This window comes from Rhinatrema bivittatum, chromosome 18, assembly GCF_901001135.1.
Source record: "Rhinatrema bivittatum chromosome 18, aRhiBiv1.1, whole genome shotgun sequence".
In the NCBI taxonomy this organism is placed as follows: Eukaryota; Metazoa; Chordata; class Amphibia; order Gymnophiona; family Rhinatrematidae; genus Rhinatrema; species Rhinatrema bivittatum.
This window is the reverse complement of record NC_042632.1, coordinates 16724294-16740760: the sequence shown is the minus strand read 5'-3', so window position 1 is coordinate 16740760 and position 16467 is coordinate 16724294. Positions and strand designations below refer to the sequence as shown.

Sequence of the window (16467 nt, the reverse complement as noted above, 5' to 3'; positions counted from 1 at the left end):
AGTCAGAGGACGACTCTGTGGAATCATCTTCCCAAGGGTCATAAGGCCCTTCCTCCTCACTGGGGCTATTGCGGTGCAGGTGAGGCCTGTGAGGGGTATCAGACCTGGGCTCCGATGGCTTTGGAGGCCTCGAGGGCCCCACGGGAATCAACAGTTCCCCTGGCATCAAGGGGTCTGGAGGCCGGAAGGACCCGGGCAAGGGCTTGGGGAACTGTGGCTTCGGGGACATGGTGCCGGCCGTATCTTCCTCCTCAGAGGACCCGAGGATCGTAATCGCTCCGGTGGAGGGCCTCTGTGGCCGCTGAGGATTGAAGGCCCATTGGGCACCAGCTGCATTGGTAGGGCACCTTAAAGGACGTCCAGATGCTCCAGCAGGGGTGCTAGGATCGACGGCGGAGGTTCGGGCACCAGTATGGGGGCCTGTGGCACAGGCGGCTCAATGCTCTGGAATGCCATGAGCATCGCGGATGGCACCCTATGGTCCAGCTCCTCCTGAAAGTCCGGTGAGGCCAGGACTGAGGCATCACCGGTTCTTCCTTGGGTCTCTGAGGTTTCACGGTGCCTGGCACAGATATCGGTAGGGAATGCCTGGGGCATCGGATGATGGGGCCTCCGATGGTGGTATGGCAGCCACCGGCACCGCACTGGAACCGGAGCCATACATCGATGGCGATGCTTGCAGGATCTCTCACGGTGCTCGGCCCAGTCTTTCCCTGGTGCCAAGGAGGCAGAGGAGATGTCCAGGAGAGCGGTGAAAGCACCATGGTTTTGTCACAGCCTCCGTAATCCTTTGAAGAGCTAGCAAGAGGAACTTTGAAAGGGAGTGTATCAAGGGGCTCCCTGCGACCTCTTGGCATCAAGGGCTCCAACATAGGAGTGGAAGGAGCTGACTTGGAAGAACCAAAAAGTTTATCCATCTTATTGAGGCACGCCCGATGGACATGGTCCACGGGCATTGGGGGCACTGACGAAAACCGGTCGACACCATGAAAGCATACCCAGCATGCGGTCTTTGACCAGTGATTACTGCAAGGTGAGAGTCGGGAATCGACCGCAAAAATGATGAAAAGGGCAGTAAAACCTACCACACCGAGGTAGCACCAACCGCAAAGGGGGACCAGACGAGGAAAAAACCCAATATTTGTGAAGAAAACAAGAAAAAGGAAGAGCTCCATGAACCGTAAGGCAACTGCACCGCGGAAAAGAGGAGATTGAAGGGGGACCTCTCGTGGAAGCGCAGATAGTCATGCTGGGCATGCTCAGTGTGCTGGTCAAAGCTTCTAGAAACTTTGACAAAAAGGTTTTCCATGCTGGGCTCCATTGGATGATGTCACCCACATGTGAGGACTACCATCCTGCTTGTCCTAGGAGAATCTGCAGGATTTTGAATTGCTACCATCACCAGCTAGAATACCTGGAATTCCATGCACCAAAAGAATACTGAAAACAAGACTAAAAAGTTTTGGTTTTTTTTAATAAATACCTCTCATGTGTTTCTTTCTGCAAAAACTAGAGATTCAATGTGGCTGCCATTCTGAATTCAATTATATCTAAACACTTCTGACAGAACATGAAAGTTTCAACTGGCTCTGCTAGAAATGAATGCAACACACAGCAAACAAAAATGATTACCTGTAACAAGGGTTCGCTGTGGAGAGTAAGAATCAGCCACACAGAGAAGCCAATGCAGACCATTTCCTACAGAGCTCTGGAAAAGCCTAGGCGGCCTTTCCTGGCATGCCTATGACTTCCTACCCAGCTGCTATGGATGTGCAATCTAATCCAAATGAGGTCATTTTTGTTTTGTTAAATCTGAAACTAAAAAACGATGACTCCAAAAACTCCCCAAATTTTGTTTCGACAGTGCACGCCAATTGCCAAAATCCAACTCCCCACCCTCAAACAAAATTCATCCAAAACACAGGCAAAAATTAAGAGCCAAATATATTCTGCTTGCACATCCCTACCAGCTGCCACTGTGTGGAGCCTCCTCATATAATAGCTTAAAGTAAGTCAATTTCATAAAGGGAGGATGTGTGGGATTGATTATCCTGCTGTCCACAGAGAGCTTGTGCTACAAATAAGCAGCTTTATTTTCTTCAAGGAAATACAAGACCAAAACTACACAAAATGAAATTCCTACTTAAAGGCTGCATTTCATGATAAAAGAGGACAGCATCAACAAGATTTATTTAACAGTTTTATATACCGACCTTCATAGTAAATAACCATATCGGATCGGTTTACAATAAACAAGAATATAACTGGGGTAGCAATTCAAGTAAACGAAAGGTAAACAATAGGTAGGAATGAGTCAAAGTTACAATCAACAGGGTAAGAGAACTTGGAAGCTTGCAGGAAGCTGGAAGGAAGACGAGGCAGGAAATAAATAAATACAAAGTGATACCATAGTGCGTACGGGTTAAAGCTTAATGGTGCTTTAATCTGGAAGAGTCAGAGTCCATTCGTGAGAATAAACACCGTGACGGGTAAGCGTGAAGGACAACTAGTGATTGTCTGGTGGGTCGGTGAAGATTATCAATGGCTGAATGAAACAATTTCTGTATTCCTTTAAAAAAACAAGGGAAAAAAACCTAAAATATAAAGAGTCCTAAGGGAGATTAATTTGAATTCTATTCCTTCAAGACACTCAAGGACAGACATCAGTGGAAAATAAATATGTTGACTGAACTCCTCATCATAGCTTTACAAATTTCTACACTGGCAGTTGATCCTAAATTGGTTCTACCATTATAAGCCTTGACATGCAATTCTAGAGACAGATTTGCCTGTATATTAAAAAAAAAAAAAAAAAAAAAGATGGAATCTGCTAGCCAACTTGATATGGGCTGTTTGGTTACAGTAATCCCAGGCATGTTGCAGTCAAATATTGGCTAGGCTTTCCATGCCCTTTGGTCATCACCACGTAGAAGGCATTAGCTCTTTTGCAATACAAACTATGTAGGGCTTGTTAATATTTATGAATATATGACCTGGGGAAAACTGCTGCTAGGAGGATCGACTGGTTAAGGAATCAGACAACAGTTACACATAAACTTGGGATGAGTGTGCAGTACCACCCTATTATGGTAAAAGTTAATATAAGGTAGAGTTTACTGTCACTGGGCTAAAGCAACTGTCACCAAAAAGTATGACTTTCCAGGACAGGTATCGGCGTTCACAAAATTCAGAGGCACAAAATGGGGCTTTCATTAGTTGAGTCAAAACTACATTGAGGTCCCTTTATGACAGCAGATGGTCCGCAAGCAGACTTCAACTGAAGCAAACCCTGCATAAATCTGACAACTAAGGCTTGTATGGAGATGGGGTTTCTTGTACGCACTGGTGCTAAGTGACAACAGTTTTGAAGACGTATCCTAACTGTTTTGAGGCTAAACTTTGAAAGATGTAGAAAGGTATTTGGGCAGTTTTGTGTGGGGCAAGAGAAGGGATCTAGTTTTGCTCTACCACCAGATGGTAAATCTCAATTTAAACACATAAGATTGTCTGATGTATTCCTTCCCAGAAATCAGATAGACTTGAAAGACTTCATGGAGTAATCAGAAGGAACAAATCATTTCACTCCCAAGATCTTGAGTGCCAGAGACTGTTGGGGTGAAATAGGCTTCCTGATTCTGCATGATCAGGTTAAGGAATCGCTCAAATTGCATGGTTTCCTAATAGAAAGTTCTGATGAGAGAATCTCAAATTTGTCATGGCCAAGGAGCTATGCAGATCATAGTTCCTTGGTCTCTGAATTTTATTAAGGTCTTTGCAACCAGGGAAATTAGAGGAAAGAAGGCATCTGACACCAGTTAGTCTCCCAGAGTAGAAAGTTAGAACTTTCCTGTTAGTGAGGTTCTGAATATCTTGGGTGTTCCGAATTCAAGAAATATTCTGTTTGCAACTTCCTGAATACAGAGGCCAGTCATGGGGGTCCAGAATCTGAGGCAGGGTGATCTTTCTTCCTGCTAGGTATGGGGCGCTTGTCATTTATTTATTTAAATGTATTTATATACCCTGCCCTCTAAAGTTCAGGGCAGTTTACAAAAGTAAATTCATAAACAAAAAAAAATAATAATAACCAAAACAAGATCAAATAGCTAATAGACTAAGGCTGGGATTCACACAGATCTCTGAAAGCTTGTCTAAAAAGAAAATTTCTCTTGTGAGGAATGGCCAGTTCTACACCTACAGTTTTCTGAACCTGTTCTTCCCTGCTTGTTTAGGTAGCACATGGCTATCTGGTTATTTGCATTAAGATAATTTTATTGGCCATCTGATTCTGAAATGTGTCGAATTCATAAAAGCCCATAGTTCTAGGAAATTGATCATATTTTTTTTAAGGAACTAACCAGCTGCCCTGGGTGTGAAGCCCTTGAGCTCCCCAGCTCAGACTGGAGACATTTATCAGAAAAATTTGGAAGAGTAAGCAAGACCAGACTGGCATGAAAGATCTACCAAGACAGGGAGTGTCTGAGCTGTCCTAAAACACAGAGGCGCTACTTTAGCCCTTCAGTGAACTGGTACATCAACGTCCACTGGGTTCATCCCATATGGAGACATGCCATAGTGGCAACATGGACTGTCAATATCATGTGGTCCAACATCCTCGGCATGTCCCAGGATGACATCTGTTGGGTCTGAAAAACTTCATTCACCATACCTATTAATTCAGAGAGCCTGTTGAAGGGGGGGGGGGCAGGCTTTCACCTAAGTTGTGTCTAGCATAAGTGATGAACTTAAGCTGGACTTAGGGTAATTTATGACAAGCCTGGATGTGATGGATATAAATTTGTTTGCTCCTGCTTGTACTGTGCTCTTAACTCACTAGTCATCCAAGTAAGAAAAACACTGACAATCGCTAGACATTTTGTGAAAACCCAGGAGGCTACCAGGCCAAAAAGATAGTATGTGGTACTGGAGATGGCGTTCTATGTGGATTTAAACATCCTTGAGATCCAGAGATCATAGCTAGTCTCCTTTGCGCATAAATGCAAATTTTTAGGGTCGGGATAGGATAGAATCCTCATTTTCTTGGGTATTTATTTTATTTATGTATGTATTTATTTATTTATTTATTTAATGTCTCATATACCGATGTCCGTTCGCACATCGCATCGGTTCACAGTAAAACATGAACTTTATGGGCGAAGCCCTTACAAAGAACAGATAAATACAGTTAACTTTAGGGCGTAGCCCTTAACAAAACCAGGGAAGCAATACACTGGAGGGGGGTATTGATTTACATACTATAACCTATATGTGTATATATATATATATATATATATAAATAACTATAAACATAAAATTATAACAGTTCAAAGTACCAAAATCAGAGGCATATCGTAATCCATATTCAGGCCGAGTTCACAATTGTGGATTGGGGTTATCCATTTCAGAAGAAGTTTATGTGATGGGGGGTGACGTAGGGTAGGCTTGCTGGAAGAGCCAGGTCTTTAGTTTTTTTTTTGAAAGTGGGTGTATATGTCTCCATGCGGATGTTATGAGGCAAGGAGTTCCAAATAGTGGGACCGGCTAGAGAGAAGGCTCTGCTTATGGTGGAGGAGAGTTTGAAAGCTTTAATGGGTAACAAGAATACTTATGTTTGTATACCACTTTCCTCAGACATGGTCAAACCCAGAGCAGTTCACAAAACAAGAAAATAATGCAATAGCAATACATCACAAAAATACATCAGAAATGAAAAATAGCAATTTATATAATAAAATAATGGTGGTGAGGTGTGGTTGGGTCTCTTGCCTCCTTTCTAGGGCCTTCTGCAAGTAACTATTACATTAACTAGATTTCTGACATGGAGGACAAGCCACAGCATACAGTTGTAAGGTTAGAGCAAGACTTTGGCGGGACCAAACATAAACAGTAAGAAAAATTCATACTGAAAGTGCTTAGTGATTCTTACTATACCTCATGTTCTAGGAACAATGCCTTCAGCTGGCCTTTTGACCAATAGTCCAGTGCATATGCCAGAAGTTTCATAGATAAGGTATTCACACGCAAAAAGTTCCCAACAAAGACAACTCTGCTAATTTTCTAGAAACAGAAAAAAAAAATGAAAGCATGCGTAAGATTAATGGCAATGCAATGTGGTAAGTACTGCAGTCAAAAGTATCTTGAGGAAAGCAAAAATTTTCTCTCAGCAAAGTTTCAATACAAGTGACTGATAAAAGTATAAATGATCATTCACTAGAAAGTGTATGGAATGGCACATTAACAGTATAAATTCTAGGGTAAGTCAACAGCAAATTCAGAGCAGTGGATTGGATCGTTTGAGAAACACGGTACTAGCTCCTGGAACACCAGCATGAGAAAGTGATACCAACATGAAAAACTGAACTTTGAAACTCAAATTATCAAGCAACGGAGAGAGTCAGAATGCAGGCTAAACATTCCAAGCCCTTTCATTCTGTTCACAGTGTGCGCTTCCTCAGAGGATCTGCTGGAGTTATTTTCTGTTACTTTTATACAGAGGATAGGCTGTATGGATTCAGAGTTTTCACCCAGACACACACTAGTTTGAAGGCCACAGGCCAACCTCTGTGAATTCCTATTTACTGTCTTACTCTGTGAAATGTTTATGAACAGGCAAGAGTCTGCTTATTTAGTTATTCCACTAAGTCTAGGATGAGAAAGCTAGCAATTAACATACTAAAGCCTGAGAGAGAGAATGAAGGCCACATAGCTGTGTCTGAAATTTGATAAGAACTCAGAGGGAGGGAACATTGCTTTTTCCACAAGCATTTGTAATGTATAAGGAGGGACGCTGAGAAAGAGAGGGGCGGATGTGATGGTACGGCTGATCCTTTGGAAATGTATGCTTTTTATATCTATATAGCAATCTACCATTACTTCTTCTGTGTAATCTGATTTTATTTGTTCTATCCTCCTATTGCTCAAATAAACTTATTTTCCTAAATACCTGGAACCGAGATGTACTGAATCAAAGTTTGTGTGTGGCTATTTGTGAAGGGGATCAGATTCTGGGTATAATCCCAGAAATTGCGTGTGTTTATATGAGATTAGCCCCCCAAGTCAGAACCCCTGAGCAGGAGGACACCAGTGTACACGGTCTGAATCCGTAACAGGATCCCCAAGCAGACCATTTCACTGCATGAATATGTGAAAATCTGAGATGCTCTGTAAGACACAATAAAAATTGTAAGTGATGTTTTGTATACTAAAGAAAATACAAAAGCATAGAATCCAAACTTCAAGAGAAATATGGTTTGCAGTCATCAACTTGGATTTAGTGTTGGATTGTTAATTCAAAGGGGCACTGTGGATCCCTAAAGGTTAGAAGACAGAAATGAAGAAAAGAACGTATGGGGGTAACCTGCTCGGTCCAAGTTACTACCCTTATCAGAAGCATGCGGATTACTACCCTCAACCAATAAGCCTTGATACTTTTAATGCAACTTCACTCTCCACTGACAGTGGTGGCGGTGGGGGGGGGGGGGGGGGGGATTGTATTCAGACAGCAACCAACACAGGGGCCGACTTTTACAGTCTGGGGGTACTGATATGCACACAAGGGAAAAGCACAGGACTGCTTCTATGGCCAAGTCCAAAAGCAAAAAAATGACTAGCTGATGGAATTAAATATTTTGTTGCCATCTTATCGCAATATTCCTTCTGTTAAAAATATATTTATTTTTATTATCTTGCAAATTTGTAAAACATTTCAATTTTTGATTTTAAATATTTTGTATATTTTTTATAGTAAGAGAAAAGACCTCAGGACTTGCAAAGTATCTGATTGACACACAAACTCATCAGCCAGTAGTTTCAATCAATGGCAGAGACTTGTTATTTGAAAAGCGAACACACAGATAAGTGCCTATTTCCATCAAGATGTCGGGATAGGTTTCAGATTTATTTAACGTGTGAAATTTCCCGTTCTGAGAACACATGAAGTTTGCTCCGTTCTGAAGAGTTTACCTATTGGGCTATCTTGTCAAATTTAAGTTGCCACGATTCAACATTCAGTTGACAATACCAAATTGCTGGATATTCTCTTTTTTTTTTTTTAATTTTATTTTTAATTGCATTTCAATATTTCAAACACAAGAATACATAGGATAATCCTCACAATCACAATTCTATAATCCAGATAGGAATTACTTCCTTATTATAAACAGAACACTCACAATACTATTATCCTATACAGGAAATTTACTAAGAAATTAGAGATCAATTAAGCATTAGTAATCATAAGAGCACAAAACAAGAAATATTTTAAAAGTGCAAACACTTTGACAATGTTGTTTCCACATTTTTAAATTTAGTTTCCCCCCTTTAAACTAACACCATGGGCCTCCTCCAGATAGACCCTCCAAGAAAGGTATGCGATGGCAGCCAAATTGCTGGATATTCTGTTGCAACAATAGCAAAAACAATTCACATTATATCTTGTGAACAGATTGAAACCAGCTCTATTTGGGCAATGTTAACTCGTTTGGTAAATCATTTTCATAACAGCAGACACGCCTTGTAGTACAATGTTGAGATTACTTACCTGATAATCTCCTTTTCCTTAGTGTATGCAGATGGACTCAGAACAAGTGGGTATAGTGTGCTCGTGCTAGCAGTTGGAGACGGATCTGACGTCAGCACGGGTACATATACCCCCACAGGAAGTGAAGCAACTCAGTAATCTTCCTTGCAAAAGCTGTTATGGATATATGTGTACTGACCAATCAATGAATTAGTGAAACAGGATTCCCCTGACCGATTGATAGTAGCTGGAGACCGCCAGCGCTTCCAACCGGAAGGCGTCGACACCTGGTAGACTGGATGCTCTCGTGTAAGAAATGACATGTCTTACCTGGAAGTGGCAAAAATCCATGTATACTGGCAGCCGGGCGGGATGGTGAGTCCATCTGCATACACTAAGGAAAAGGAGATTATCAGGTAAGTAATCTCAACATTTCCTAGCGTGTAGCAGATGGACTCAGAACAAGTGGGATATACAAAAGCTACTCCCGAACTGGGTGGGAGGCTGCCTGAGGACCGCGTAGGACTGCCCTCGCAAATGCTGTGTCCTCCCTGGCCTGGACATCCAGATGGTAAAATCTGGAAAAGGTATGGAGGGAGGACCATGTCGCCGCCTTACATATCTCCGCGGGCGACAGCATCCTAGATTCTGCCCAAGAGGCCGCCTGCGCTCTGGTGGAATGAGCCTTGACCTGCAGAGGTGGTGACTTTCCGGCCTCTACGTAGGCCGCTCTGATAACTTCGATCCAGCGGGCTATGGTGGGCCGAGAGGCCGCTTCCCCTTGCTTCTTCCTGCTGTGAAGGACGAACAGATGGTCCGTCTTTCGTACTGCTTCTGTCTTTTCCAGGTATCTGGGCAGCAATCTGCCGATGTCGAGATGGCGTAGCAAACGCCCTTCTTCTGATTTCTTCAAACCCGCCGTGGTTGGCAAAGATATGGTTTGGTTGAGGTGAAATTGTGAGACTACTTTAGGTAAGAAAGAGGGAACCGTGCGAAGATGGATAGCCTCTGGAGTGATTCTCAGAAAGGGATCACGGCAGGACAGCGCTTGTAGCACTGAGATGCGGCGTGCGGAACACACTGCCAGCAAGAACACCATCTTCAAAGTTAGCGAACGGAGAGACAGGCTCCAAAGGGGTCTGAAGGTGGATCCCGTGAGGAAATCCAAAACTATGTTGAGGTTCCACAGGGGCACTGGCCACTTCAGTGGCGGACGAATGTGCTTGACTCCTTTCAGGAAGCGGGAAACATCTGGGTGCGTGGCAATGGTCTTGCCATCCCTCCTGGGACTGTAGCAAGACAGCGCAGCCACCTGAACCTTGATGGAGCTTAGGGAGAGACCCTTCTGAAGCCCATCCTGCAGGAAATCCAGAACAATAGGGATTGTGGTCGCATGTGGATTGGTGCCATGAGTGTCGCACCAGGCTTCAAATGCTCTCCAGATCCTTATGTAGGTGAGGGATGTGGAAAACTTGCGAGCTCGGAGGAGTGTATCTATCACCGGCTCCGAGTAACCTCTTTTCTTCATTCTAGCCCTCTCGATGGCCAGACCGTAAGAGAGAATTGAGCCGGATCCTCGTGGAGGATGGGACCTTGACGAAGCAGGTCCCTGAGAGGAGGCAGGGTTAGGGGCTCCCCTGTCAGTAGTCTTCTCATGTCCGCGTACCAGGGTCTTCTTGGCCAGTCTGATGCTACTAGAAGAACTAGGCCTCTGTGCCTCTGAATCTTGTGTATAAGGGCGCCCAGCAGGGGCCACGGCGGAAAGGTGTATAGCAGGGTCCCTGGAGGCCATGGCTGAACCAGGGCGTCGATCCCATGAGAGAACGGATCTCGCTTGCGGCTGAAGTATCTGGGTACTTGAGCATTGGACCTGTCCGCTAATAGGTCCATGTCCGGAGTCCCCCACTGATCCACAATCATATGGAAGGCTGAGGGGGACAGCTGCTATTCTCCCGGATTTAGGCTTTCCCTGCTGAGGAAGTCTGCCGCGGTGTTGTCCCTTCAGGCAATGTGGACGGCGGAGATGTCCTGGAGATTCGCCTCTGCCCAAGCCATCAGCGGGGCTATCTCTAGGGACACCTGTTGGCTTCTGGTTCCGCCCTGTCAGTTGATGTATGCCACCGTGCTGGCGTTGTCGGACATCACTCTGACTGCTCTGTTCCTCAGTCTGTGAGCAAATCGCAGGCAGGCTAATCGGACTGCCCGTGCCTCTAGACGGTTGATGTTCCACCCCGACTCTTCTCTGTTCCACCGCCCTTGGGCGGTTAGCTCTTCGCAGTGTGCTCCCCATCTGCTCAGGCTGGCATCTGTGGTGAGCAGAGTCCATGTGGGGGAGGACATCTTCGACCCCCTGCTCGTGTGGTTGGACTGCAACCACCACCATAGCTGGGCCCGCAGTCTGGTAGATGCACGGAGTAATTCCAGAAGCGTGGGCTCCATCGAGAGAGGAGGGAGCGTTTTAGTGGTCTCATATGGGCCCGCGCCCAGGGTACCACTTCCAGGGTGGATGCCATGAGACCGAGAACCTGCAGATAGTCCCAAGCTATGGGCCGGCTGGCTCCCATCAAGGACCGTAGACGCGTCTGGAGTTTTAACCTTCTCTTGGTGGTGAGGCTGACTGTCTGCCTGGGTGTCGAACTGGACTCCCAGGTATTCCAGTGATTGGGAAGGGTGCAGGCAGCTCTTGTTTAGATTGACTACCCATCCCAGGCTTTCCAGCAGGGAGATCACTCTGTTGGTTGCCCGATGGCTCTCCTCTCGGGATTTCGCCCTGATCAGCCAATCAGCCAATCATCTAGGTAGGGATGGACAAGGATTCCTTCCCGTCTGAGCGCCGCTGCCACCGCTACGATCACCTTGGTGAAGGTCCGCGGCGCCGTGGCTAACCCGAAGGGCAAAGCCTGGAATTGGAAGTGTCGTCCCAGAACCTTGAAGCGTAGGTAGCGCTGATGATCCCGATGGATCGGGATATGCAGGTAGGCTGACAAGTCTAAGGCCGTGAGGAATTCCCCTGGCTGTTCTGCGGTCTTGACTGAGCGCAGAGTTTCCATGCGAAACCTCGGGACCCTTAAGTATCGGTTGACTGACTTGAGGTCCAATACGGGCCGGAAAGTGCCCTCTTTCTTGGGTACCATGAAATAAATGGAATAGTGCCCAGAATCCATTTCCCATGCAGGTACTGGGATTATGGCTTTCAAGGACAGGAGCCTCACCAGGGTAGCTTCCAATGCTGCCTTCTTGTGGATTCCACAAACCTGTCCGGAGGGATGTGATGGAAGTCCAGATAATACCCCTCTCGGATGATGGCGAGGACCCACTGGTCCGACGTAATCTCGACCCATCTGGGGTAGAAGAGGGTTAACCTGCCCCCTATGGCTTCGTCCCCCGGATGGATCGGCTGATTCTCGTTGTGGGGTGCGGCCGGGACCCGAACCGGCTCCCCTCTTGTGCTGCTTGGTCCGAAAGGACTGGTTCCTGGCCTGAGGACGAGGTGCCTGGTAGCGACTCCTATAGGGAGCTTCTACCTCTGGAGGGCCTCTGAAAGGTGCGCTGGTTCCTCTTGGACCTGTCTTCCGGCAGTCGAGGTACTGGAGAGGCACCCCATGTGCTGGCCAGTTTATCTAGGTCGCTGCCGAACAGAAGAGACCCCTTGAACGGCATTCTAGTGAGACGTGTCTTAGAAGGAGCGTCGGCTGACCAGTTCCGTATCCAGTGCTGCCTCCTGGCTGCTACTGAGGAGGAGACCCCCTTGGCTGTCGTACGGACTAGGTCGGAGACAGCATCCGTAAAGAACGAGAGAGCTGACTCCATGTCTGCTGCCGGAGCATTGTTCCTGACCTGTGACAAACAGGAACACGTTACCACTGTGCAGCAGGTTGCGATTCGCAGAGACAGAGCTGCCACCTCAAAGGTTTGTTTCAGGATGGCGTCCAGGCGTTGGTCATGAGCCTCCTTGAGGGCCGCCGCCCCCCCCGCCCCCCCCCCACTGGAATGGTAGTGCGCTTGACCACAGCGCTAACCAAGGCGTCCACCTTAGGGCACGCCAGCATATCCTTGATTGCTGGGTCCAGGGGGTACATGCCGGACAGGGCCCGACCCCCCCTTTGAATGAGGCCTCCGGCGCATTCCACTCCAAATCGATCAGCTGTTGTGCCGCTTGCAGGAAGGGGAAATGGCGGGCTGTGGGATGAAGACCCTCCAGCAGGGGGTTCTGCGTAGATGCCTCCATGGTGCTGGGGCCTGGAATAGCCAACTCCGTCAGGCACTGAGAGACCAGGTCGGAGAGATCCTCCTTGGGAAAGAACCGCCTCATATTCGAAATGGCTCTATCCCCGAGGGAAGTTCCCCCTCCTCGGGGGGTTCAGACTCGTGAGACATCAGGGTCCCCCGGGATTCCTGGCTGTTCGAGACGGCCCGCTAGATCCGGGGTGGCCCCTGGGGAACTGTCGGTAAACCTCGGTTGAGACTGGTCCTGGCCCGAGGCTCCCTCGGCCTCCTCACATTGGGCACAAAGGGAGTCTGACTCCTCGCTCTGCGTGGCTCTAAGCTGGCACGCTGAGCACAGGCCAAGAGCTTTCACACCGGAAGCAGGAGGTGCCACCTCTGGAGACACCGGGCGTTTAGGTGTTCCATCGCGTCTTGCGAATGCAGGGCACCGGCGCTTATGTGTCAGCGATATGCGCTCAATAATAATATGAGCCCACTAATAATATGAGCCCACTAATATGCGCTCAAGAATATGCGCTCAATAATATGCGCTCAATAATATGCGCTCAATAATAAACAATAAGTGCTCAATAATATGCATTCAGCAATATGCGCTCAATAATAAACAATATGCGCTCAATAATATGCGTTCAGCAATATGCGCTCAATAATATACGCTTAGCAATCTATATGCTGCGTGGTCTGCCCATCAACAGGCGCCTATCCATGGGCGCTCAATACCTGAACAAGGCAGACAAAATGGCGACCTCCACGGCGTGCCGCATGCAGGCAACGCCGCCAATCCTCGTACCTCGGAGACCAAAAGTAAAAGATGTACACCTTACCTGATCCTCGGCGCTTCCCAGCCGTAACCCGGGCGGTCTCCGGCTGCGAGGGGAGAGGGGAAATACCTTCACCGCCGCGCTTGAGGAAGTGCACCCGCTGCCTCTAAGCCGCCGAACTCGTCTCGCTCGGGGCTAAGTCCTCGCCGGGACAGAGGCGCCTCGCAGCCAGGCCCGAGCCCTTCTCGCTCGGGGGCTAGATCCCTGCCGCGGTTCGGCCACCGGACCGAGGCATAGACCTCCGAGGGGTCGCGGAAACCACCTCAGGAAACTCAACTGGGGGAGGGACCCAAGGGTATCACCGCAGGAGTGCGGGGCTCGTCTTCTGAGAAATTTGGAAAGTAGAAAGTAGTATTGGAAAACACGCTCAGCGAGCGTGCAGGCGCTCCAAACTGCTTTGGAGACGGAAATTACTGAGTTGCTTCACTTCCTGTGGGGGTATATGTACCCGTGCTGACGTCAGATCCGTCTCCAACTGCTAGCACGAGCACACTATACCCACTTGTTCTGAGTCCATCTGCTACACGCTAAGAAATAAGTGATTCACAATACATTCAGAAGGAACACGCACTGAGTTCATCATTTTTTAATTCAATTAAAAAAAGAGAAAAAAAGACCGGTGATTGAAACCACTGGCTGATGAGTTTGTGTGTCAGATAACTTTGCCAGGCTTGAGGTCTTTTCTCTTACTATAAAAAATATACAAAATATTTAAAATAAAAAATTGAAATGTTTTACAAATTTTCAAGATAATAAAAATATATTTATTTTTAACAGAAGAAATATTATGATAAGTTGGCAACAAAATATTTAATCCCATCAGCTAGTCATTTTTTTGTATTTAAATTGGAAACTAGTTGTTCCCTAATTTGTCCATTTGTGATTACAAGTCCAAAAGCAAAGCATGTCAGTACTGCTGGAATTTTCAGGAAGGCTCCTCACCCAGTAAAAATGTTGCTAGCAGTAAATTTTTATGGGTTTGACAGTCGCTTGGTTTTTGATTGTAAATATTACTACCCTTATCATAAGGCTTGGGGGTAACCGAATGGACTAAGAAACCTGGGGCAACCTACACAGTGCAGTAGATATTACCATAAGACATTTTCTGGGCAGAGTGGATGGAACAATTGGCCCTTTTCTACAGTCATTATTATGAATCCAGGTAAAATGTCCCCTGCTCCAAGATTCAATATATTTATTTTAGCTCCATCTTTTCTAAATTAATCACAATTTATCACTCACTGTATTGCTCAAATATATTATCCAATAGCCTACTCATGGAACATCTAGTAATTTTCTGGACATTTCATACATAGCCACATGTCAAAACAACCAATAGCACATTCCTACTGGAAATCACATGCCCAAACTATTGTCTCATTGGTCTTCTGGTTGTCCATTGTACCCTGTCTCATTCCATTCAAGTGACCACAGCTGAAATAAACTAAATACTCCACAGTGCAGAACTTGTAGAGTTTATTTATAGAGTTTTATATACAGTTGTTCGGTTTCGCCATCACAACTGTTTACAAAGTTTCGATGTTTAACAGAGTTTCCAAAAGGTTCCTGTGACTGTTAACATATAGATATTGTAGGCTTTATAAACGTAGCTCAGATGTCAAACTATACAGTTTCGGTTTCTGTGTTATATTACGTGCTTGCATTGGCTCCACATGTTTGCATAGGGTCAGTAGGAGGGAAGTGATGCTTGAGAGTCATTGGGTGAGTTGGTAGGCTTTGGTAAACATCAAGGTTTTTAATTTTTGAAGGTTTTTAAGTTTTGCTGTGTCTAAGTTCGATTGGGAGGGTGTTCCAGAGTTTGGGGCTTCCTAGGGATATGGCTCTCTTCCGAGTTGAGGTGAGTTGTTTGGAACCAGCAGGTGGAGTCTTTAATAGACCTTTATTAGCTGAGCGGAGGTTTGTGTTTGGAGAGTGCAGTTTTATGGATGTACTTAGCCAGTTTGTTTGTTTTTCGTATATTATTTTGTGTAATATGAATAGTATTTTGTATTCTATCCTAAATTTTATTGGGAGTCAGTGTAGTGATGTAAGTGTAGGAGTGATGTGGTCATGTTTTTTTAGTTCCAGCGAGTATTCTTATGGCTGTATTTTGGAGGATTTGGAGTGGATGGATGGTGTTGAGAGGTACGTTGAATAGCAGGAGTTGCAGTAGTCCAGGTTGGAGAAGATGAGAAGTTGAAGGACTGTTCTGAAGTCATTGGGGGAAAGGAAAGGTTTTAGATGACATAGGGTCAGTAGTTTGTGATATCAGTCTTTGATTTTAGTAGTGATGTGGTTCTTGAAGGAAAGTTCATTGTCAATTATGACTCCAAGGTTGCGGGCACGATTGACAGGTGAGACTGCAGCTTTTTGGTTCATTAGGTTGAGTGGTGGTAGTTGAGGAGCGATGTTCTTTCTATCCAGTAAGATTATTTCTGTCTTATTGAAGTTTAGGATGAGTTTCATTTTGGTTAGTAGTTGCTTCATTTTGGTGAGGTAGGTGGCTGATTTTTTGTAGGTGTCTTCCAGAGAGTTGTGTATTGGGATTAATATTTGGATATCATCCGCATATATGAAATGGGTCAGTTTAAGGTTTGAGAGGAAGTGGCATATCGGGAACAGATAAATGATGAAGAGTGTCGCAGATAGAGCGGAACTCCCGCCTTGGGGAACTCCCGTGTCTGTCTTTTTTTTTTTTTTTTTTGAGAGGGTGTCATTATCAACACTTGGTAGGTTCTTTGTGATAGATAGGATGTGAACCATTGTAGGGATTTTTCTTTTGCACCAATTTCAGATAGACGGTCAATCATGACTGAGTGGTTTACCATGTCAAAGGCTGCTGATAGGTTAAGTAGGACTAAAAGGTAGCTGTGGCCGTTTTAAAAATTTTTGAGCACGGTGTCA

General features: G+C 45.7%; 1 protein-coding gene across 3 annotated transcripts in view; it reads right to left on the bottom strand.

The window, feature by feature from the left end:
• Positions 1-16467, bottom strand: part of PANK3 (pantothenate kinase 3) — a 196651-nt gene that overhangs the window by 73826 nt on the left and 106358 nt on the right. For all 3 annotated transcript variants that reach the window (XM_029583219.1, XM_029583221.1, XM_029583220.1), the window contains exon 6: positions 5929-6054. In XM_029583219.1, coding sequence (XP_029439079.1) covers positions 5929-6054 — 126 coding nt within the window. The remainder of the gene's footprint in view (positions 1-5928; positions 6055-16467) is intronic.